The sequence below is a fragment of the Mobula birostris genome, chromosome 32, assembly GCF_030028105.1.
Source record: "Mobula birostris isolate sMobBir1 chromosome 32, sMobBir1.hap1, whole genome shotgun sequence".
NCBI classification, from domain to species: domain Eukaryota; kingdom Metazoa; phylum Chordata; class Chondrichthyes; order Myliobatiformes; family Myliobatidae; genus Mobula; species Mobula birostris.
This window is the reverse complement of record NC_092401.1, coordinates 311,498-337,029: the sequence shown is the minus strand read 5'-3', so window position 1 is coordinate 337,029 and position 25,532 is coordinate 311,498. Positions and strand designations below refer to the sequence as shown.

At 41.9% G+C, this 25,532-nt stretch overlaps 1 protein-coding gene across 1 annotated transcript in view; it reads left to right on the top strand.

The window, feature by feature from the left end:
- Window positions 1-25,532, top strand: part of LOC140191280 (complement C3-like) — a 215,486-nt gene that overhangs the window by 13,718 nt on the left and 176,236 nt on the right. The window contains exons 5-8 of the mRNA XM_072248549.1: window positions 7,824-7,918; window positions 10,617-10,699; window positions 11,884-11,971; window positions 15,838-15,940. Coding sequence (XP_072104650.1) covers window positions 7,824-7,918; window positions 10,617-10,699; window positions 11,884-11,971; window positions 15,838-15,940 — 369 coding nt within the window. The remainder of the gene's footprint in view (window positions 1-7,823; window positions 7,919-10,616; window positions 10,700-11,883; window positions 11,972-15,837; window positions 15,941-25,532) is intronic.

Below are 25,532 nucleotides of genomic sequence, written 5' to 3'. Positions count from 1 at the left end.
TTAAGGGAGAAAGGTGAAAAGTTTGAGGGGAACATAAGAGGAAACTTCTTCACTCGGCGGGTCATGAGAGTGTGGAATGAGGTGCCAGCACGTGGTGCATGTGGGCTCGATTTCAATGTTTAATAGAGGTTTGGATATGTGCATGGCTGGTAGGGGTTTGGAGGGCTATGATACCAGTGCAGGTCAATGTGAGTAAGCAGTTTAAATTATTTCAGCATGGAACAGGTGGGCCAAAGGGCCAGTTTCTGTGCTATGATCTTAAGGAGGATCACAACAACACTGGGTCTTAATGTAGCATTATCAAATAAATTATGACTCAGAAATGCATGGAGATAAGACAGGTGAAGAGATAGGTGTTATGCAGCATGTTTAAGGGGAGGGCATTGAAAAGTAGAGATATTTTGGGAAGGATATCAAAGTGCCTTCAGCCTTTGTGGAGCCATTGAAATCTGGGTTGAGCAGGCCCGAGTTGGATGTATTTACAGATCTTGGAGATTTGTAGGGCTGAGGGGAGGTATTCCTGACTTTTAATCTTCAGTGTGTATTTTGAATGATAGCATAAGGGTTGAAAAGTGAATGTTTATGAGAACTACTGTTTGAGAGCAACCGAACATTAATGTGAGGACTTTAGGAAAGAGGCAAGAAAATTAATAATGAAACAAAAACAATAACAAAGAAACCATAGTTTAGCAATTTAATTCTCTACAGTTGGTGAACTGATGATGGGCTTATCTTTACTACTGCTCTTCCAATGGACTCAGTTGAAGTAACAATGCTCAATAATGCAAGGTGATACGTGAAAGCAATGGTGCTGAACACAGCTATCTGCACTAGACATATGGACCAAGGTTTCTGAAGGAAGATTGAGAACACATCTATTTATCTGGGTTAAATACACTTCATAAAGCTACCTACTACACAACAAATAAATCAATGCTGTACTTCTACTTTTGTAATTAAATACTTCATTCAACCAGCACATGATAATACAGAGATGGTGAGAATGTCAGTCCACCCTATTACAACAGGCTCATCACTGACAAAGAACTCACTACCATTGAGCACATTGCAAGGAGTGTTGTCACCATCCATCGTGAAGAACATCAACATCCTGTCCATACTATTTCCCCACTGTTGCAATGGTGGAGGAGGTACAGCAGCCTTAGGTCCCACACCATCAAGTTCATCCTCTGAACCAGCATGGACAACTTCACTCACCTCAACTCTGAATTGACTCTATAACCTATGGACTCACTCTCAAGTCCTCCACAACTCATGCTCTCAGTATTATTTATCTGTCCTTGTATCTATCTATTTATTTATTGATTTGCGCACCACAGTTCTTTATCTTTTTGCATATTGACTGTCAGTATTTGTGTGTAGTTTTTAGATTGATTCTACTGTATTTCTCTGTTTCACTGTTGCCTGCAAGGAAATGAATCTCATGGTATATGGTGACATATACTGTGCATATATTGATAATAAATGTACTCTGAAGTTTTTAGCTTTGAACTACTTTTCTACATTCTCAGTTTGAATTTTCTACTGTTTGCCTTATATCTTTCTGATAAGCTTAATTGATCACCAGACTTTGTGTACCTAATATTTTAATGTTACGTCTCCTGTAATCACAGCCTGAAACAGATTTAAAGTTCTTTGACCAAGAACCCAGCATCACTACTATCTTGTCATAATTTCCTCACAGCTGACATAGTCTAACACTTTGCTTACACATTACAGAGTTCCCCAATGCTGGTTATATTTTCCTGTAAGATGCCAAGTTTATGTGAAAATATAGCAATACCAGAGAACTGCTTACAGTTCTGCTTCCCTTATTTAAGGAAATACAGATGAAATTACAGCAAATAGTCATTGAAAAATTGTCTTAGAATGAAAATATTAAGTAAATTTGGCCTGCACTTTAGAAGAATAATAGGCGACATGATCAAAGAATGCAAGTTTCTAAAATGGCTTCACTGGGTAGATGCTACGAACATGCTCGTTTTGGAGGAATGATTTGGAACCACAATTCTCAAATATCGGTTGGCATCTCCCTAGAGCAAGGGGTTTAGTTGGGGTGGAGTTTGTTAGGTGTGTTCAGGAAGGTTTCTTGACACAATATGTAGATAAGCATACAAGAGGAGAGACTGTACTTGATTTGGTATTGGGAAATGAACCTGGTCAGGTGTCAGATTTATCAGTGGCAGAGCATTTTGGAGACAGTGATCATAATTCTATCTCCTTTATGATAGCATTGGAGAGAAATAGGAACAGACAAGTTAGAAAAACGTTTAATTGGAATAAGGGGAATTATGAGACTATCAGGCAGGAAATTGGAAACTTAAATTGGAAACAGATGCTCTCAGGGAAGAGTACAGAAGAAATGTGGCAAATGTTCGGGGGATATTTGTGTGGAGTTCTGCATAGGTAAGTTCCAATGAGACAGGGAAGTTATGGTAGGGTACAGGAACCATGGTGTACAAAGGCTGTAATAAATCTAGTCAAGAAGAAAAGAAAAACTTACAAAAGGTTCAGAGAGCTAGGTAATGTTAGAGATCTAGAAGATTATAAGGCTAACAGGAAGGAGTTTAAAAAGGAAATTAGGAGAGTCAGAAGGGGCCATGAGAAGGCCTTGGCGGGCAGGATTAAGGAAAACCCCAAGTCATTCTACAAGTATGTGAAGAGCAAGAGGATAAGACGTGAAAGAATAGGACCTATCAAGTGTGACAGTGTGAAAGTGTGTAGGAACCGGAGGAAATAGCAGAGGTACTTAATGAATACTTTACTTCAGTATTCATTATGGAAAAGGATCTTGGTGATTGTAGTGCTGACTTGCAGCAGACTGAAAAGCTTGAGAATGTAGATATTAAGAAAAAGGATGTGCTGGAGCGTTCGGAAAGCATCACGTTGAATAAGTCACTGGGGCCTGATGTGATGTACCCCAGGCTACTGTGGGAGGCAAGGGAGGAGATTGCTGAGCCTCTGGCGATGATCTTTGCATCATCAATAGGGATGGCAGAGGTTCCAGAGGATTGGAGGGTTGCGGATGTTGTTCCTTTATTCAAGAAAGGGAGTAGAGATAGCCCAGGAAATTATAGACCAGTGAGTCTTACTTCAGTGGTTGGTAAGTTGATAGAGAAGATCCTCAGAGGCAGGATTTATGAACATTTGGAGTGGCATAATATGATTAGGAATAATCAGCATGGCTTTGTCAAGGACAGGTCGTGTCTTACGAGCCTGATTGAATTTTTTGAGGATGTGACTAAACACATTGATGAAGGAGGAGTAGTAGATGTAGTGTATATGGATTTCAGCAAGGCATTTGATAAGGTACCCCATGCAAGGCTTATTGAGAAAGTAAGAAGCCATTGGATCTATGGGGACATTGTTTTGTGGATTCGGAACTGGCTTGTCTGCAGAAGACAAAGAGTGGTTGTAGACGTGTCATATTCTGCATGGAGGTCAATGACCAGTGGTGTGCCTCAGGAATCTGTTCTGGGACCCTTACTCTTCGTGATTTTTATAAATAACCTGGATGAGGAAGTGGAGGGATGGGTTAGTAAGTTTGCTGATGACACAAAGGTTGGAAGTGTTGTGGATAATGTGGAGGGCTGTCAGAGGTTACAGTGGGACTTTGATAGGATGCAAAACTAGGCTGAGGAGTGGCAGATGGAGTTCAACCCGGATAAGTGTGAAGTGGTTCATGTTGGTAGGGCAAATATGATGGCAAATATAGTATTAATGGTAAGACTCTTGGCAGTGTGGAGGATCAGAGGGATCTTGGGGTCCAAGTCCATCGGACGCTCAAAGCAGCTGCGCAGGTTGACTCTGTGGTTAAGAAGGCGTACGGTGTATTGGCCTTCATCAATCGTGGGATTAAGTTTAGGAACCGAGAGGTGATGTTGCAACTATATCGGACCCTGGTCAGCCCCACTTGGAGTACTGTGCTCAGTTCTGGTCACCTCACTACAGGAGGGATGTGAAAACCATAGAAAGGGTGCAGAGGAGATTTACAAGGATGTTGCCTGGATTGGGGAGCATGCCCTTTGAGAATAGGTTGAGTGAACTTGGCCTTTTCTCCTTGGAGCGACGGAGGATGAGAGATGACCTGATAGAGGTGTATAAGATGATGGGAGGCATTGATCATGTGGATAGTCAGAGGCTTTTTCCCAGGGCTGAAATGGTTGCCAGAAGAGGACACAAGTTTAAGGTACTGGGGAGTAGGTACAGAGGAGATGTCAGGGGTAAGTTTTTTTCTCAGAGAGTGGTGGAGGCAGATACAATGGGGTCTTTTAAGAGACTTTTCGATAGGTACATGGAGCTTGGAAGAAGAGAGGGCTATGTGTAAGCCTAGTAATTTCTAAGGTAGGGACATGTTCGGCACAACTTTGTGGGCCAAAGGTCCTGTATTGTACTGTATGTTTTCTATGTTTCTATGTTTCTGTCTCCAGGTAAGTAGTTATCTATGCTAGTCAGGAGAAACGTGCAGAGTCATTGTAATTGTCCAAATCTAAAGTAGGTGCATATCTGGAATATTGGGGAAATCAAGGTATTGAGCTTGGGAAAGTGGACAAGTTTAGATCATTAATGATTTGTTTGAATGATATTGCAGGAAGAAGGGGTCATCTGCTCTATTACTGTTTCTGTTTCTTAAGTTCTCAGGGTTGTTAGGTTTTTAGAAACTTAACATGAGTATTAGAAATCCTCCCTGTTGCCCAATGCCACTTCCCCCCTCCTCTCTTTTCCCAAAGTGATTTGTAGTCCAATTGATTATCTTTTGAGATCTGAGATGACAGGAGTGCATAAGGTGTGCATGCATCTTTGAGCTAACAAAGCCTTGGACTTTGAGTGCCTCAAGCCACCACTGCCAGACAACCTTGCAAACTACTGACCTCGCCAGCTTCTCAATTGGATTTCAGTGCTTTAAAAGGGACAGAGAGGGCGGAAAAAGGGGAGGAGGGGTGGCATTACTGGTCAGGGATACTATTACGGCTATAGAAAGGGTGGGTAATGTAGCAGGATCTTCTTTTGAGTCAATATGGGTAGAAGTCAGGAACAGGAAGGGAGAAGTTACTCTACTGGGGGTATTCTATAGGCCCCCTGGTAGCAGCAGAGATACAGAGGAGCAGATTGGGAGGCAGATTTTGGAAAGGTGCAAAAATAGCAGGTTGTTATCTTCCTTCCTTCAGTTAGTCCTGACGTAGGGTCTCGGCCTGAAACGTCGACTGCACATCTTCCTATAGATGCTGCCTGGCCTGCTGCGTTCACCAGCAACTTTGATGTGTGTAGGTTGTTATCATGGGTGACTTTAACTTCCCTAATATTGATTGGCACCTGATTAGTTCCAAGAGTTTAGATGGGGCAGAGTTTGTTAAGTGTGTCCAGGATGGATTCCTGTCACAGTATGTGGACAGGCCGACCAGGGGGAATGCCATACTAGATCTAGCACTAGGTAATGAACCGGGTCAGGTCACAGATCTCTCAGTGGGTGAGCATCTGGGGGACAGTGACCACCGCTCCCTGGCCTTTATAATTATCGTGGAAAAGGATAGAATCAAAGAGGACAGGAAAATTTTTAATTGGGGAAAGGCAAATTATGAGGCTATAAGGCTAGAACTTGTGGGTGTGAATTGGGATGATGTTTTTGCAGGGAAACGTACTCTGGACATGTGGTCGATGCTTAGAGATCTCTTGCGGGATGTAAGGGATAAATTTGTCCCGGTGAGGAAGATAAAGAATGGTAGGGTGAAGGAACCATGGGTGACAAGTGAGGTGGAAAATCTAGTCATGTGGAAGAAGGCAGCTTACATGAGGTTTAGGAAGCAAGGATCAGATGGGTCTATTGAGGAATATAGGGAAGCAAGAAAGGAGCTTAAGAAGGGGCTGAGAAGAGCAAGAAGGGGGCATGAGAAGGCCTTGGCAAGTAGGGTAAAGGAAAGCCCCAAGGCATTCTTCAATTATGTAAAACAAAAAAGGATGACAGGAGTGAAGATAGGACCGATTAGAGATAAAGTGGACAGATGTGCCTGAAGGCTGTGGAAGTGAACGAGGTCCTCAATGAATACTTCTCTTCGGTATTCACCAATGCGAGGGAACTTGATGATGGTGAGGACAATATGAGTGAGGTTGATGTTCTGGAGCATGTTGATATTAAGGGAGAGGAGATGTTGGAGTTGTTAAAATACATTAGGACAGATAAGTCCCCGGGGCCTGACGGAATATTCCCCAGGCTGCTCCACGAGGCGAGAAAAGAGATTGCTGAGCCTCTGGCTAGGATCTTTATGTCCTCATTGTCCACGGAAATGGTACTGGAGGATTGGAGGGAGGCGAATGTTGTTCCCTTGTTCAAAAAAGGTAGTAGGGATAGTCCAGGTAATTATAGACCAGTGAGCCTTACATCTGTGGTGGAAAAGCTGTTGGAAAAGATTCTTAGAGATAGGATCTATAGGCATTTAGAGAATCATGGTCTGATCAGGGACAGTCAGCATGGCTTTGTGAGGGCAGATCGTGTCTAACAAGCCTGATAGGGTTCTTTGAGGAGGTGACCAGGCATATAGATGAGGGTAGTGCAGTGGATGCGATCTATATGGATTTTAGTAAGGCATTTGACAAGGTTCCACACAGTAGGCTTATTCAGAAAGTTAGAAGGCATGGGATCCAGGGAAGTTTGGCCAGGTGGATTCAGAATTGGCTTGCCTGCAGAAGGCAGAGGGTGGTGGTGGAGGGAGGACATTCAGATTGGAGGATTATGACTAGTGGGGTCCCACAAGGATCTGTTCTGGGACCTCTACTTTTCATGATTTTTATTAATGACCTGGATGTGGGGGTAGAAGGGTGGGTTGGCAAGTTTGCAGACGACACAAAGGTTGGTGGTGTTGTAGATAGTGTAGAGGATTGTCAAAGATTGCAGAGAGACATTGATAGGATGCAGGAGTGGGCTGAGAAGTGGCAGATGGAGTTCAACCCGGAGAAGTGTGAGGTGATACACTTTGGAAGGACAAACTCCAAGGCAGAGTACAAAGTAAATGGCAGGATACTTGGTAGTGTGGAGGAGCAGAGGGATCTCGGGGTACATGTCCACAGATCCCTGAAAGTTGCCTCACAGGTGGATAGGGTAGTTAAGAAAGCTTATGGGGTGTTAGCTTTCATAAGTCGAGGGATAGAGTTTAAGAGTCGTGATGTAATGATGCAGCTCTATAAAACTCTGGTTAGGCCACACTTGGAGTACTGTGTCCAGTTCTGGTCACCTCACTATAGGAAGGATGTGGAAGCATTGGAAAGTGTACAGAGGAGATTTACCAGGATGCTGCCTGGTTTAGAAAGTATGCATTATGACCAGAGATTAAGGGAGCTAGTGCTTTACTCTTTGGAGAGAAGGAGGATGAGAGGAGACATGATAGAGGTGTATAAGATAATAAGAGGAATAGATAGAGTGGATAGCCAGCGCCTCTTCCCCAGGGCACCACTGCTCAATACAAGAGGACATGGCTTTAAGGTAAGGGGTGGGAAGTTCAAGGGGGATATTAGAGGAAGGTTTTTTACTCAGAGAGTGGTTGGTGTGTGGAATGCACTGCCTGAGTCAGTGGTGGAGGCAGATACACTAGTGAAGTTTAAGAGACTACTAGACAGGTATATGGAGGAATCTAAGGTGGAGGCTTATATGGGAGGCAGGGTTTGAGGGTCGGCACAACATTGTGGGCCGAAGAGCCTGTAATATGCTGTACTATTCTATGTAATTGTGTGAATCATCAGTTTAATATGTGATTGGAGGATTGGTATAATTAATACTCCAATTTATCTCTGACATTTAATTCTATTTTCAGAATCCACAAGATATTATCGTAGAACGGAAAGAAGTCATTATTAAAGATTCCACTGGAATTACTGGAAACACCTATAGCATACCAGAGATTGTGAAGTATTTACAAATTCTTGCTACAAAGATTACTGTCAGAGAGCTTGGGCCTTTGTTTATTAAAGCTTAAAAAAATAAAGAAGATCTGAATGAAACTGAGATTAAGGGAGGGGATCACGGAAATCTGAGATAAACCTCCATCTGCAGGAATCATACAGTCATTGGGTAGCATCAAATTCTGAGTGGATTTGGGAAGACATTTCATATTATTAAAGAATCTAGAACTGGGGGCATGTTTTCAGGATAAGGTATTGTCTGTTTAAGTGGAAATGAGGAAGAATTTCTTCTCATTCCAACTTCTTAACCTCAGAAATCTGGGAACAGAATTAGTGCATATATTCTTGCAGGTTTGGATGCATTTTAGTTCCATAGCAATATCTAGCACGGACTGCCAAGATCAGATCTGTTACAATCTTATTAAATGGTAGACAAGGCTCAAAAGCTGCATAGCAGACTCTTATTTCTTATATTTGGTGGGGGGGGGGGCAAATTCAGCACTGAAAATCAGTACAAACAAAAACAAAATCAGTACCAATATCACACACCCATCCAGTAGTGATGCAGATGGTTTCTGATGTTTCCTGCTGATTTTGGTTCTTCTGACCCCATTGTGATGAGAGAATCTGTCGACTCATTTCCTGGATGTGGGAATTTTAGGACAAGTAATCAAGTTGTGTCTCTGTATTTTTAGTCCCGAGTTTGAATCCTACCACAATTAAATGTAATTTCTAATATAAATCTGGATTAAACATCTAACCTTAGTAACAGTGACCATAAAGCTAGTATTTAAATATCCTTTCCTGGTTTGTGTGCTATCTAATTCTTAACTTTTAGGTTTTCAGTTCAAAATCAAATTACATATAACACAAGTTCCCCAAGGTAGCATAAAGACTACTGTGCTTGTCTGCTTTTACCCAATCCACTCCTACACCTTGAATTGGATGATCCCAATAATGAATTTATTTTACAAGGGCTTTTTGAATTTTGGCCATTTCCTGTGTATTTCAGGAAGAAGTGGTTTGTTATTCTGAGTCAAAATATCCTGTCCCAATTTTCACCTTGTCAGCTAAAATTAATTAGATTAGATTAGATTAGATTTAATTTTATTGTGCCAAGTACAGATACAAAGCCAATGAAATGCAATTAGCATCTAACCAGAAATGCAAAGAATAGTGTCTTTTTTAAAATAACTGCAGGTAAAAAGTAAGTGCTACAGCACACAAATATAAAAGTACTGAGACAGTACAATATGGGTGCAATACTGCTTAGAGCTGAAATGTGAGGTTCAGCAGGGTCACAGCCTCAGGGAAGAAGCTCTTCCTGTGCCTGCTGGTGTGGGAGTGAAGGCTCCTGTAGGGCCTACTGGATGGGAGGAGAGTGAAAAGTCCATGGTTAAGGTTAGATGCATCCTTGATAATGCTTTTCGCCCTGCCCAGGCAGCGTTTATGGTAGATGTTCTCAATGGTGGGCATTTGTGTGCTGATAATCCATTGGGCAGTTATCACCACACGCTGAAGTGCTTTGCGGTCCGATACAGGACAATTACCATACCACACTGAGATGCAGTTGGTGAGTATGCTCTCAATGGTACAGCGGTAAAAGTCCATCAGTATCCTGGGACAGAGGTGAGCTTTCTTGAGGCTCCGAAGGAAATAAAGGCGCTGTTGTGCCTTTTTAATCAGGGTGGAGGTGTTCAGGGACCAGGTGAGATCCTCGGAACTGTAGACTCCAAGAAATTTGAAGCTTGATACACGCTCCACTACAGCTCCGTTGATGTAGATGGGGACATGAGGGTGGCTCCTAGCATGGCTAAAGTCCACAATGATCTCCTCGGTCTTCTGGATGTTAAGGGCCAGGTTGTTGTTGGCACACCACAGGGCCAGGTGCTGGACCTCATCCCTGTAGGCCGTCTCGTCATCCCCTCTGATCAGGCCAACCACCGTGATGTCGTTTGTGAACTTGATTATGGAGTTAGAACCATGTACAGGAATGCAGTCATAGGTGAAAAGGGAGTACAGAAGAGGGCTCAGCACACAGCCTCGAGGCACGCCAGTGTTCAGGGTGAGAATGGAGGAGGAGAGGTTTTCTAACTTAACTGATTAGGGTCTGTTAGTCAGAAAGTCCAAGGTCCAATTGCAGAGTGATACACTGATACCAAGCTAGAAAAGTTTGGTGATCAGCTTGGAGGGGTTCACAGTATTGAATGCCGAACTAAAGTCAATGAACAGCATTCTGACGTAAGAGTTGGGGCTGTCCAGGTGGGTCAGGGCAGAGTAAAGTGCCATGGAGTTGGCACCCTCTGTTGACCTGTTGGTGCGATAGGCAAATTGATGGGGGACCAGGGTAGAGGACAGACAGGATTTCAGATGTGATAGAACCAGTCTCTCAAAGCATTTTGCAATGATGGGGGTGAGTGCAACTAGATGGAAGTCATTCATGCCCATGGCAGTGGAATGCTTCACACTGGCACGATGGTGTGTGCAATAATCTCAAGTGTGTTCCAGACTTGTTTTCTAATCTAAATTATTTGTGCCTTTTAGAATATCTCACGGTAAGTCAGTACAGTAGTGAAGAGAGGCTTTTTATTGATTTTCAAGGAGAAGATATTTTTATTAGAAGTTGATTTGTTAACCACAAATATTCAAAAACTTGGCAAAAAATTCATATAATTCAGTGGTTTAATATCAGCTATATTTTGCAGTATTGGAATATGGAAGATTTCTGCAAGTTACAAAGATGCCCCTGATGCAAATTTCACAACTCAATTTGAAGTGAAAGAATACGGTGAGGGAAATTAAATATTGTATTTAAACATGATGAGTGAAATTAAAGGTAAAAGTATAGTTTCCTTTGATAGAAAGATTATAGCTGACATGAAACCCAGAGGAAAATGTTTTTGTGTGAGATGTTTCTACCTTGAGATATCTTCTGTCAATTGCATGTTAAAGCAAGTATTTTGGATGATGGTATATAATTCAGTTCTTAATGTTCCAGTAGGTCTTTTCCTCCCTACTCTACAAATGCCCCATCTTTTGATATCCACCAGCAAGATTCAAGCAAGCAGCACATCTATGAGATGGAAGTGATAACTGTATTCACATTGCAGAAAGCTGAACAAGAGCACCAACAGTTCTTTTACAATGCTGGTGCCTTAAAATCACTTTAAAACGATCTGCTGTAACAATACCCAAATCAGTGCAGGGATCCCAACCTAAGAAGGTCACATTTAATTACTTCCAATTAATCTGCTCTCCTTGGAGGATGGTGTAATTGCAACCTATAATTTCAACCCACCATAGCACCATAGTTTTCTTCAGCTCTCTACTCCTCTGAGGTATCTTCATTCCTCCTACATCCACTTCTTTAATGTCTATGAATGCCATTGTTCCACTAATTGTCGGACAATCCTTCACCTGCCAAGACCCCAATTTCTGCAGTTACTTCTTTAAACATTCTACATTTTTTTTTGGGACACGCTTTGTATCTCCAGCTTGACCAACCCTTTGTCATGTGCAACAATATATTCTAATGCAAAATAGCACATCTAAAATAAAATATCTAAAATAAAAAACAAGTTTTGGAAATACTCAGCAAGTCAAATAGCAATTATGGAGAGATAAAAATGTTTCAAATTGATGATCTTTCTCCAAAATTGGAATAGTGTCTAATTTATTAAGTATCTCTCAGATATGTTTGTTTTTAATCCTAATGACTCTTCATGTGTTTTAGCATACAAGATTGCATTATTGAGATCCAAATGGAGCCATTTTGCTAAATTAAAGGCAACATTTAAATGGGATCTGAATTAATCACAGGTTGTAATTTTTGCACCCACAAGAGTAATTAATCGATTTGTTATAAAGAGTTTTGAGGATGACATGATAAGAAGTGATACAGATTTTCATTGTCTAAGACCTTTGTATTGTTCATGGGGTTAAACATTATTGGTTTTCTTGTATCTTTATCAGTGTTGCCAAGCTTTGAAGTTACTTTGGCTTCACAACAGCCCTTTTTCTATGTTGATGACAAGGAATTGGATGTTACAGTCACTGCAAGGTTGGTATTGCTTTCTATCAGAAAATGGGATTCTTGGATAAATTGGGAGAGAGTTGTTGACACCACTTGTGCATAATTTGGGTGTCGTGTTACTCTCATTTCTGCATTGATTTAAATGACATATGGAAATTGCGGGGGAGCTGTGTGTTGGCCAGTGTTGAATTGGAACCTGAATAAACCTCTCTTTTATTTCAAGGGCATATTTGTTTGAAGTAGTGAGTGAGAGTATGTCATGCAGGATGGGATCCATTTGAAATCTGTAAGTCTCATCAGGAGTGAGTTTTATTTGAGCTAATAAAAAGAGGGGACGTATCAGCAGAGCAGCCATTGAATAGGATGTTTTGGCAGATGACGGTGTGGCTGAGGAATTAGCACTGGGGCAGGGTTTCAGATTTCTGGGTGATTAGGATCTCTTCTGGGGAAGTTTTGACCTGTCCAAAAAGTACAGTATATACCTGAGGCCTTGGCAACAAATATCCTTGCAGGCAGGTTTACTAGAGCTGTTGGAGAAGGTTTAAACTAATTTGGCGTGGGAATGGGAACCTGAATGATAGGGCTGAGGATAGGGCAATTGCTATACAAATAGATGCAATGTGTAGTGAGGCTGATGATAGGGCAAAACTGGTACGAGTTGAAGTGTAACATGGAGGTAAAATTAAAAAGGTGATGAATAAAGGACTAAATGTCTTTGAACGCACGCAGTATATGGAATCAGGCCGATGATCTTGTAGCGCAATTAGAGAGTTCCAGTGTGCGTCACTGAGTCATCACTGGCTGCCAACCAGAAAAGGCCCCCTTTATTCCCATTCACTGCCTTCTGCCTGTCAGCATTCCTCTTTCCATACCAGTATATTTCGTATAACACCATAGGATTTTATTTTGTTAAACAGGCTCATGTGAGGCACCTTATCAAATGCCTTCTGAAAATCTAAGTAAATGACATCCACTGCCTTTTCTTTGTCCACCCTACTCATTACTTCCTCAAAGAATTCTAACAGATTTGTCAGGTAAGATTTCCCTTCACAGAAGCCATGCTGACCTTGACTTATTTTATCATTAGTTTCCAAGTACCCTAAAACCTTGTCCATAATAAGGGACTTCAACCCTTTCCCAACCACTGAGGTTAGGCTAACTGCCCTATAAGTTCCTCCCTTTTGTCTTCCTCCATTCTTAAAGAGTGGAGTGACATCTGGAATTTCCGGTCCTCCACGACCTTGCCAGAATCAAATGATTCTTGAATGATCAGGACCAATGCATCTGTCATCTCTTCAGCAACCTCTTTCAGGACTCTGGGATGTAGTCCATCTGGTCCAGGTGACTTATCCACCTCAACACCTTTCAGTTTGCCTAGCACTTTTTCCTTTGTAATAGCAATGACACTCACTCCTGCTCCCTGACAGTCACAGACCTCTGGCTGGTGTCTTCCACAGTAAAGACTGAAGCAAAGTACTTATTAAGTTCATCTACCATTTCTTTGTCTCCCATTACTACTTCACCATCATCATTTCCCAGTAGTCCAATATCAACTCTCACCTCTCTTTTACTCTTTATATAACTGAAAAATACTTTTAGTATCCTGCTTTATATTATCAGCTAGTTTGCCCTCATATGTCACCTTTTCCTTTCTTGCAGGTTTTTTTAGTTGCCTTTTGTTGAATTTTTAAAAATTCCCAGTCAGGCAACTTCTAATCACTTTTGCTACCTAATATGTCCTTTCCTTGGCTTTATGCAGTCCTTAACTTCCCTTATCAGCCACGGTTGCCTAGCCCTGCAATTTCAGAACTTCTTCTGTGGGACATATCTATCCCTGTATCTTGTGAACTATTCCCAGAAACTTCAGCCACCTTTGTTCTGCCACCATAGCTGCCAGTTTAAAAAGGCATCCGTTTGTCTTGCGAGACCATGGATCTGCGCCTGGAAAGTCTTCACTCTCCAGGGTGCAGGCCTGGGCAAGGTTGTATGGAAGATTGGCAGTTCCCCATGCTGCAAGTCTCCCCTCTCCACAGCACCTACGTCGCCCAAGGGAAGGGCATTAGGACCCATACAGCTTGGCACCAGCGTCATCGCAGAGCAATGTGTGATTAAGTGCCTTGCTCAAGGACACAACACGCTGCCTCGGCTGGGGCTCGAACTCACAACCTTCAGATCGCTAGTCAAACGCCTTAGCCACTTGGCCACCTGCCAGTATCCCCCTCCAATCCAACTGGGCAAGCTCATGCCTTTGTAATTCCCTTTATTTCATTGTGATACCGATAATCTGACATGCTTTCCCTCCCAAATTGCATTATAAATTCAATCATATTATAATCACTGTCTTCAATGGGTTCCCTTACATTAAGCTGAATAATAAAATCTGAATTATTACACAACACCCAATCTAAGATAGTCTTTCCCTGAGTAGGCTCAAGCATAAGCTGCTCTAAAAAGCCATCTCGTAGGCACTCAACAAATTCCCTCTTGCAATCTGACACCAATCTGATTTTCTCAATCCTCTTGTATATTGAAGTCACCCATTACAATTGTGACATTACCCTTATTACATGCCGTCTTGCTCCCTTTGCAATCTCAAGCCTACATCTTGGCTACTATTTGGAGGCCTATATATGATTCCTATAATTTTTTTTACCCTTGCAGTTTCTTAACTCCACCCACAAAGATTCACCATTCTCTGACCCTATGCCACCTCTTTCTAAAGATACAATTCCATCTCATACCAATAGAGTCATACCACCGATATCCTTCCTGCCTGTCCTTTCGATACAAAGTATATCCTTTGATGTTAAAATCCTAACTATGATTTTCTTTCAGGCACAGTTCAGTGATGCCCACAATGTCATACTGACCAACCTCTAAATGCGCCATGAGTTTGTCCACCTTATTCTGAATGCTACGCAAATTTAAATACAGCACCTTCATCCTGCATTCTTCACCCTTATTACGGTGGAGTAAAGGAAATCAGAGGGGCATGAAAGAGAAACTGACCAAAGCTGACTGGAAGGGGACACTAACAGGGATAAAGGCAGAAATGCAGCACCTGGAGTTTTTGGGGGATTTTTGGAATGTGCAGGATAGATACATCCCAACGATGAAGAAGTATTTTAAAGGGAGCATGAGGCAATTGTGGCTGACAAGGGAAGTTACAGACAGCATAAAAGTCAAAGAGGAGGCATATAATACAGCAAAAATTAGCGGGATCTTAGAGGATTAGGAAGCTTTTAAAAACCACTGAAGGCAACTAAAAATACCATAAGGATAGAAAAGATGAAATATGAAGGTAAGCTAGCTAATAATATAAAAGAGGTACAAAAAGTTTTTTCAAATATACCATGAGTGGATATTAGTCCAGTGGAAAATGACGCAAGTGAGGCAGGACAAAGGAGTGGCGGACAAATTTAGTAAGCATTTTGCAACAGTAGAAGGAATATGTGTGTCAATCCGAAGGAAGGTCAGGTGAAATAATTTTCCTGAATGATCCCTAGCTTAGAAGAAATGTTTCAGCTTCTAGATTTGATGCACTTGTTTCCTTGAGCTAAAGGAGACGGAGAGGAGATATGAGAGGTGGTTCAAAATCAAGAATGGTTTAGATTACTAAGGGAGAGGAAAGCTGTTCACCATCAAGGGATGATTCAAAAACTGGGGGATAGATTTAAAACCATGGATAAATGATGCAAGGGGGGATATGCGAGAATCTTAGAGAAATATTCTGACAGGCAACAGTGTTTTCAAAAGAGAATTGAATAAGCTATTCAGCAAATTACTTTTTGAAAGAATGGGACATGAGAATGAAAAGATTTCCGTGCTGTGACAATTTCAAACATCAACCATTTGCTTTGGAGGCATTTTATTCCTGGTCTTATTCATTACAGATACACTTATGGAAAAAATGTTGAAGGTCGAGCCTTTATTCTGTTCGGAGTATTGAAAGATGGTGAAAGAACAAGCATTACAGATTCACTTCAAACAGTGTCTGTAAGTAGGATCTGTAAAGTTTTGCAGAACTTTCAAAATCTGCAAGTTCTAATCTTATCATATGCTCATTATATTCCAAGTTCGTTCCAACTCACCCAAGGTCACAGAGAAATTGCTTAACATAAATAATCTTAGAAAACTAACAGCTATCCTTGCAGGGAGTCATTTTAATACTGAAGATTGAATATTTTTCTGCTAGTTAATTGGTTTGTGTGATAAAAAAAAATAGATGCTGTTTTTAATATTGTGTTGTTCTAATACTGTGTTGTACTTTTTGGCTGTGACAGTTGTAGGGATGAGTTTTCAAAAAGTTTGGCTCTGTCATCAATGAGTGTGGAAGTGCTGACCTTAAGGCACAGGACAGCAAGGGGGAGGGGGAGGAGGAGGAGGAGACTCTGCAAGAAACAAGCTGTCAAAGAAAATTCAGAAGAGCTTTCTTCTGCATGGATTTTTCATCAAAGTGATACTTTCTTTGTTTTTGTGTCACCTAGCAGGTTACAAATTGGTTATTGATCAGTGTTAGTTTACAGTATTACAATGCAGAATGAGTTTGTTCAGCCCAATCAATCTGTACCACTCTTATGAAGGACAATTCATTTCATATCATTTGTCTTCTACTTTCCCCTATACGTAGGCAATGGTTTGGAGACACAAGAAGTTGTCTAAGTGTATATTTTCTACAATTAGTTATTTACCAGTACCCTTCTGAAAACTGCAAACTCCATTCTTCACCATGTCGAGTGCTAGATCCGAGCCATTCATTTTGGCATATTACCTTAAATAACCCTCTTCTGATTGTTGATGATTTAGATCAATCTTATAACCTTGTAATTCAGAAAAACTCCATCCATTCTCTTCTTTGCCTTGAAAATGAGAAAAAACACAACTACAGATGCTAGATAGAGAGGAAAAATGGATCAGCCATGATGAAATGGCAGAGCAGACTCAATGGGCCAAATAACCCAATTCTGCTCCTGTATCTCATTGTCTTATGGTCTTATCTCTTAAATAAGATGGAAATGCTCATCAGGTCAGGGTGCATCTGTGGAAAGAGAAACAGTTAATCTTTCAAATTGCAGATGCTTTGTTGGAACAGACACAGTGAGAAACCAAGCTGATTACAAGTTAAAAAGAGGCTGAGGGAGGGATAATGAGCACAAAGGATTGGCCACTGATAGAGTGGAGCCACTTTTGCCCAGATGATACCACTGTTTACAGGCTGTCATGTATCACCTTGAAAATAAGGTACAGATCGTCATGCTTACATTGGGCTTCACTCTAAAAGAGTAGAAGCCACAGACAGATAGGAGGGGAATATAGAATTAAAATGTCAGGAAACTGGAACCTCAGCATCACCTTTATGCACTGAATATAGGAGTTCTGCAAAGAAGCTACTTGGTCTGTATTTGGTTTCACATGCATTCATAAAACCAAATCCTGTACACCAAATGAAATGCCACCAGACCGGAAGAAGTGCAATGTTGCAAAGATGAACTGCAGCAGGTTTAAATCAATTGGTGTGGTTAGGGCAATTGAATATTTCTATATATGTCTTTGGCATTCACAACTACTCAGTGAAACTTCGGCCACTAAGCGAGAGGTTTTGAAAAGATGAAAATGTTGATAGTTTTGCATTTAAGAAACAGCTTTAGACATAATATACTTCTAGGGCACCATTAAGAAGGCTACCTGTGTGAGCAGCTTCAATGGAAATCAAATATTCCCATTTTAGACTGCTACGGCTGAAAACCACAGCTACATCTATGGACTATATAGCAAGAAACATAATTTTAAGGTGACTATAAAATCTATCTCTACTCAAAGTCAATGAAACTTGAACGGACTCTGGTTGCTGATGCAGTTCCCCTTAAAGACAGTGGAAGAGAAGTTACCATGCTGGTTTAAAAGTTCATTTAAAGAAGCATGGCTTTCGACTCCCAATATCAACTATCCTGCTGACAAATGTACAGTCTCAGCTAAATAAAATTGAAGAGCAAGAGTGCTGTACTAGAGGGACATCAAAAGCTGTTGCATATTTTGTTTTATGGAGACTTGGAAAAGCCTCACCATTCAGGGATTCATCTTTGAGTCTCAACAAGTATACCACAGCTGGCACTAACTTCATTTAAACTACGTGGATGAGCGTGCACCTATGAGAACTTACTGTACATACCCAAATCAAAAGCCATGGACAAACCAGGAGGTTCGTAGTCTGTTGAGGGCTAGAACTGTGCATTTAAGTCTGGCAATCCAGGTCTGTACAAGTAAACCCTGTATGACTTGCGATGAGCTATCTTAAGAGCTAAGAAACAATTCCGAGTGAGGTTGGAGGCAATATCATTTGCATGTCAAATCTGGCAAGGTTTGCAAGTTTACTTTTTATAAAGCAAAACCCAACATCAATAATCACAGTGATGCTGTATCCCAGATGAGCTTAACTCTGTTTATGCTCACTTTGAAAGGGAGAATAAAACTACAGCTATGAGGATCTCTGCAGTATCTGGTGACTCTGTGATCTCTGTCTCGGACGCCGAAGTCAGGCTGTCTTTCAAGAGGGCAAACCCTCACAAGGCGATAGGCCCTGACGGAGTACCTGGCAAGGCCCTAAAAACCTGTGCCAACCAACTGGTGGCAGTGTTCGAAGACATTGTCATTCTGATTGTTACAGTTGGAAGTTCCCAACTGCTTCAAAGGGCATCAATTATACTAGTGCCCAAGAAGAACAGAGTGAGTTGTCTCAATGACTATCATCCAGTAGCATTCACAGCTACGGTGATGAAGTGTTTTGAGAAGTTGGTTATGGCTGGAATCAACTCCTGCCGAAGTAAGGACCTGGACCCACTGCAATTTGCCCATTGCCAAAATAGGTCTATAGGCTCTCCATGCAGCCTTGGATCTACAGGTCAATGCAAGTACTTATGTCAGGATGCTTACTTATTGATGTTCAATCCATCATTCCTACAGACCTGATTGAAAAGCTACAGAACATGGGCATCTGTACCTCCTTCTGCAAATGGATCTTTGGCTTCCTAACTTGAAGACCACAATCAGTGCAGATTGGAAATAACATCTCCAACTTGCTGACAATTAACACTACTGCACTTCAAGGATGTGTGCTTAGCTTACTACTCTACTCCTATGACTGTGCAGCAAGGCACAGCTCAAACACCATTTCAAAATTTGATGATGATACAACCATTTTTGGCAGAATCACAGATATTGATGACAGCATGTACAGGAACAAGATATACTAGCTAGTTGAGTAGTGTTGCATCAACAACCTTGCACTCAACGGCAGTAAGACCAAAGAACTGACTGTGGACTTCAGGAAGGGCAAGACAAAGCAACACACACCAGTCCTCATAGAAGGATCGGAAGTAGAGAGGGGTAGCAATTTCAAGTTCCTGGGTATCAATATCTCTGAGGACCTAACCTGCATCCAACATATTGATGAAACTATAAAGTGGCTATATTTCATTAGGAGTTTGAAGAGATTTAGAATGTCACCAAAACACTCGCATATTTCAACAGATGCACTATGGAAAACATTCTAACTGGGCAAGTCACCATCTGGTATGGAGTGCTATTGTACATGAGTGAATTGTAAAATTACCCAGCACCATCATGGGCGCTAGCCTCCATAGGACATCTTCAAGGAGCAGTGCCTCAGGAAGGCAGCCTCCATCATTAAGGACCTCCACCACCCAGGACATGCCTCTTCCAATTGTTGCCATCAGGAAGGAGGTACGGAAGCCTGAAGGCACACACTCAAAGATCCAGGAACAGCTTCCCCTCTGCCATCTGATTTCTAAATGGACATTGAACCCTTGGACACTACCTCACTATTTTTTTAATTCTTTTTTTGCATTACTTATTTAATATAACTATTTAATACATGTATATATTTATTGTAATTCAGTTTTCTTTTTCTCTCTATTATCATGTTTTCCATTGTACTGTTGCCACAAAGTTAACAAATTTCATGGCATGTGCTGGTGATATTAAACCTGATTCTGATTCCATTCAGGACACAGTAATACAACTCAGGTCTTCACAATTCACCACCAAGATAGGACAGCTGAGTCTTTCAAAGGCAGAGGAGGTATGATCACCTTTCTGGTGAATGAATGTGGTGCTGCTGTCCCAGTCCAGCTCACTCAACTTGGAACATCTTGTGATCAAGTGTTGTTCATTTTATTTGCAATGGGAGAGTTCTGTCATCATCCTGGTATGCATCCTACCTTAGGCCAGCATCAAACAAACTCTAGACGAACTGAGCAACGTAATCAACAGGCATGAAACAGTGCACCCTAATGCCTTCCCCATGATCTTGGGGGATTTTAACCAGGCCACCTTGAACAAGTCTCTAAATTATTACCAACAAATTACTTGTAGTACTAGAGGAAACAACACATTGGACCACTGTTACACTATGATCAAGACTGCCTACCATGCTGTTCCGTGTACACTCTTTGGAAAGACAGGCTGTACTTCTCTCCGAGTATAGGCAGAGACTGAAGACCACAGCAAGAGTAATGAGGACCAAGAAGGCATGGGGCGCTTACATGACTGCTTTGAGCTGGTGGACTGAACTCTATTCAGGGATTCATCCTTGAGTCTGAATGAATACACCACAGCTGTCACTGACTTAATTAAAACCTGAGCAAATGAATGTGTGCATATGAGAACTTACTGTAAATACCCAAATCAAAAGCTGTGGATGAACTAGAAGTGTCGTACTCTGCTGAGGGCTTGATCTGTGGCATTCAAGTCTGGTGATCCAGAACTACACCCTATCCTTGTTATATGCGTCTTCAGACTATGGGGATTCACAGTTATGTGAGGAACCTATTTCTACCAACTTCTCGTTATATGCATCCAAAAATCACAGTATTCGAGGAGCACTGCCTTCCCTCCAATACAAGTCAGGTGTGCAAGCTTCACAGTCTCACTGTTGGGACGAGAAGCACCGCTTTCCTGCCAATACAAGTCAGGTGCACGTGCCTCACAATTTCACTCCTGCCACTCTTGCATTGGTTTTGGCAAGGTCTGGATGCGCGATCTTAGACTTTTGTTGGTTTTACCCACGGTGCAGTGATTTTGTGCTTGAAATATTTAATTATGCCTCCTAAGCATCCGATGTCATGTCTTGGACTGTCAGCCGAGCGGCAGAGAACCGCTTTAACACTTGAAAAAAAGTTGGAAATTATAAACAGCGTGGCATCAGCTGAAGGTAACACAGCTCTGGGACGCTACTGCCGGGAACAGAATCTTGCCTTTAGAGTTCTTTCGTTGCTTGACAATGCGCCAGTCCATCCTAAACATTTGGACAACATTCATCCTAATATAACAGTGCGTTTCCCGCCGCCTAACACAACATCACTGGTTCAACCACTCGACCGGTGTGATCCACATTCAAGGTGTGCGTATTTTTTTTTACGACGAACTATCTCTCAGATGCTGAAAGCAACAAATGATTTTGAAAATCCCGGGAGTTTATCAACGCTGAGGGAATGGTGGAAGTCGGAACACTTGGCACAAATGGCGATGGACATGGACCCAAGTTTAGAACGGAGTCAGCATTTCAGTCATTCCCTGCCATTAACCCTTCTTCCCTACAAGCAAATTTATGCTGAAAAACAAAATGCTGCCATGCAAACAACCCTCACCACTTTATACCAATCGCTGTAATCTTCTGCTGCCGGCAGTTCTAAGAGTTCTGTGAGTCTTTCTTCACCCTTTGCTGTGCTTGATATTATCCTGATGACCACAACCATCCACCTTATCCGTGTAAAACTGCCCGACACCACAACAACCACTCATCTCCCAGAGCGAACATACCTGCCACTGTTAGTGAGTACTGTACACCCTTGGATGTTAACTTTCTATGATTTATTACATTGAATATTACCTGAAATTGATTAAATATAATACAAATGTTGTCTTGTAGTACTGCTTTTGTGTCGTATTGGTATAAAAATGTGAATAAGTTACAGATAAAACATATTTGGGAAGCCTTCTGGAACGCATTCTTATTTTCTCCATTTAAATAATTATTCACATTATGCGATTTCACATTATGCGTCAACTTCGAGGAAGGTATCCCTTGCATATAATGATAAGTGTATACAGAAAGGTCAGGTACATCTTATGGAGGGCTATTTCAAGAACAAAAGAACAAGTCTGATTGAGGTTAGAGGCAGAACCAAATGCACATCAACTCTGGCAAGGTTTGCAGGCCATTACTTCCTACACAGCGAAACCTAACATCATGAATGGCAGGGATGCTCCCAGATGAGCTCAAGGCCTTTTATGTACACTTTGAAAAGCAGCATAAAACTACAGTTATGAGGATCCCTGCAGCATCCGGTGACCACGTGAGCTCTGTCTTGGAGGCTGACATTAGCTTGTCTTCCAAGAGGATGAACAATCGCAAGCGGCCAGGCCTCAATAGAAAACATGGTAGGGCTCAGAAAACCTGTGCCAACCAACTGGTGGGTGTGTTCAAAGATATTTTCACTCTATCATTGTTACAGTTCGAAGCTCCCAACTGCTTCAAAAAGGTAACAGTCATGCTAGTGCCCAAGAAGAAGAGAAGCCCTCTGGGCTTCCTCCCTCCCCCTTTCTTTCTCCCTAGGCCTCCCTTCCCATGATCCTCTCCCTTCTCCAGCCTCATATCCCTTTTGCCAATCAATTTTCCAGCTCTTAGCTCCATCCCTCCCCCTCCTGTCTTATCCTATCATTTCGGATCTCCTCCTCCCCCTCCCACTTCGAGTCTCGGCCCGAAACGTCGACTGTGCCTCTTCCTATAGGTGCTGCCTGGCCTGCTGAGTTCACCAGCAATTTTTGTGTGTGTTGCTTGAAATTCCAGCATCTGCAGATTTCCTCATGTTTGTGAAGAACAGAGTGAGCTGCCTTAATGACTATGAACCAGTAACACTCATATCTATGATGATGAAGTGCTTTGAGAGGTTGATTATGGCTAGAATCAACATCTGTCTGAGCGAGGATCCGGACCCACTGCAATTTGCCTATTGCTACATAGGTCTACAGTGGATGTGATACAATTGGCTCTTCATGTGGCCTTAGATCACCTGGACAATGGTAATATTTGTGTCAGGATGCTGTTTATTTACTACAGCTCAGTGTTAACACCATCATTCACACAGTTCTGATTGAAAAGCTCTAGAACCTCAGCCTTTGTACTTCCCTCTGCAACTGGATCCTTGACTTCTTCACCAGAAGACCACAGTCTGTGCATCGGAAATAACTTCTCCACCTCTCTGATTGGCTCACCTCAAGTTGTGTACTTAGTCCACTGCTTTACTCCCTCTACACGCATAACTGTGTGGTTAGGCACAACTCAAACACCATCTGTAAATTTGCTAATTGTTGGCATAACCTCAAATGGTGATGAGAGGACGTACAGGAGTAAGAAATATCAGCTAGTTCAGTGGTGCCGTAGCAACAGCCTTTCACTCAATATTAGCAAGACCAAAGAACTGATTGTGGACTTCAGAAAGGGTAAGAAGAGTGAACATACACCAGTCCTCAGAGAGATCAGAACTGGGAATAATGAAGAGCTTCAAGTTCCTAGGTGTCAACATCTCTGAGGATCTATCCTGAGCCCAACATATTGACACAAATACAAAGAAGGGACGGCAGCAGCTACATTTTGTTAGGGGTTTGACGAGATTTGATATGTCACCAAAGATTCTACAGATGTACCATGGAGAGCATTCTAGATGGCTGCGTCAACATCCTGGGCATGAGTCTCCATAGCATCCAGGACACCTTCAAGGAGCAGTGCTTCAACAGGTTTCAATAAATACATTTAACTTCAGAGGAATGTATACAATATACATCCTGAAATTCTTTTTCTTCGCAGATATCCACAAAAACAGAAGTGCTCCAGAGAATGAATGACAGTTAAACGTTAGAACCCCGAAGTCCCCCCAATTTCCCCTCCCTTATACAAGCAGCAGCAAGACAACAACCCCAGCCCACCCCCACCGGCAAAAAAGCATCAGCACCCTCCACTGAGCATTCAAGTGTGCAGCAAAGCATCAATAAAGACACAGACTTGCAGTACCCCAAAAACAACTCGTTCACCCAGTAATTTGACATACCACAGGATCCCTCTCTGTCCCCCCAAGGGAAAAAGGGGTGTCCCTGTTTCATGGCGAGTGGGAAGACACAACAATCAACTTGCTGATTTATAATGTTAAAAGTCTGTTGCGTTGCTTTTTCCATGCTCTGTGCCCAGATAGTCACCACCAAAAACGCGCAGCTCTCTGGACACACAACGTCTGGTAACTAGCCTGCTGCTCCTAATGTTCTGTGTTCTCCCACGACACTTCAGTCAAAGGCATCAGCCTAGAATCAGCCCGTCTCCAGAGATACAAAAACTCGGAACCCTGAAGGCTCACTCGTCTTCTAGGCTACATCCTTGGGATATCAAAAAACAGCCAGTCATGAGGCCTGAGAGTGGGTCCCATTCCCACAAAGAGCCAAAGTCTGAGTGTAACTCCAGGTCAGGGTCTTCAAAAGAACCCCCCACACCCTGAAAAGGAAAAAAAAAATCAGATCTCGGAGATAGAAATAGAGCTGTTTCCAAAGATGCAGACAAAGGAGTCGCTGTTTAGCGCCAACCTGACTTCACCTCTCCTCCATCTCTGGAGGGTGGCATCCATTATTAAGGATCCCCATCATGCAGATCATGCCCACTCCTCATTGCTACCATCAGGAAGGATGTACTGGAGCCTAAGGCACACACTCAACGATTCAGGAACAGCTTCTTCTCTTCTGCCATTCCTCTGAATGGACATTGAACCCCTGAACATTACCTCACTATTTTTTGAACTATATATTTAACTTAGCAATATTATGTGTATAATTACTGTAATTCAGTTTTTATTACTATGTATTGCAATCTAATGCTGCCGCAGACACAACAAATTTCATGATATATTCCAATGATATTAAATCGGATTCTGAAAAATGAACTTGTTACAATTAACAACTAAACAAAAGGCATAACAATCATTTCTGAAGCCACTGATTATTTCATTGGGAACTGCAGCACTGCATCAGTTTAGGCTTGTATTACTGTTACCTCAGGTCAGAAAATTGGCCCAGATTTCTTGGCTTGGCAAAGGTGGGTATTTTTATTTATTTGGTTAAACTTTATACGAATTCAATCACCTTCTATTTCTGTATTGAATGGTAATAGAAATAAATAATGTCAGCACTTTCAAAACAAATTGCTGTCTTTGCCTATTACCCTGTTCTAACTTAAAACTCCACCCCTCCCCTCCTGACTCATACACCCCAACATCTATGAAATATTCAATAACATCATTACCAAGCTTTTCCCTGTACCTACAGCGAGGCTGTAGCATATTGGGTAGGTCATGACAGCTGAGGTCGGCCCTGTGGTTTGTTCATTCTGCAGCATGTGGGAAATCAGGGATACTTCCTGTGTCCCTGACGACTATGTGTGCAGGAAATCTGTCCAGCTGCAGCTTCTGGCAGACCGCATTGAGCAGCTGGAGCTGCAATTGGATTCATACTGGAGCATCCGCGATGCTGA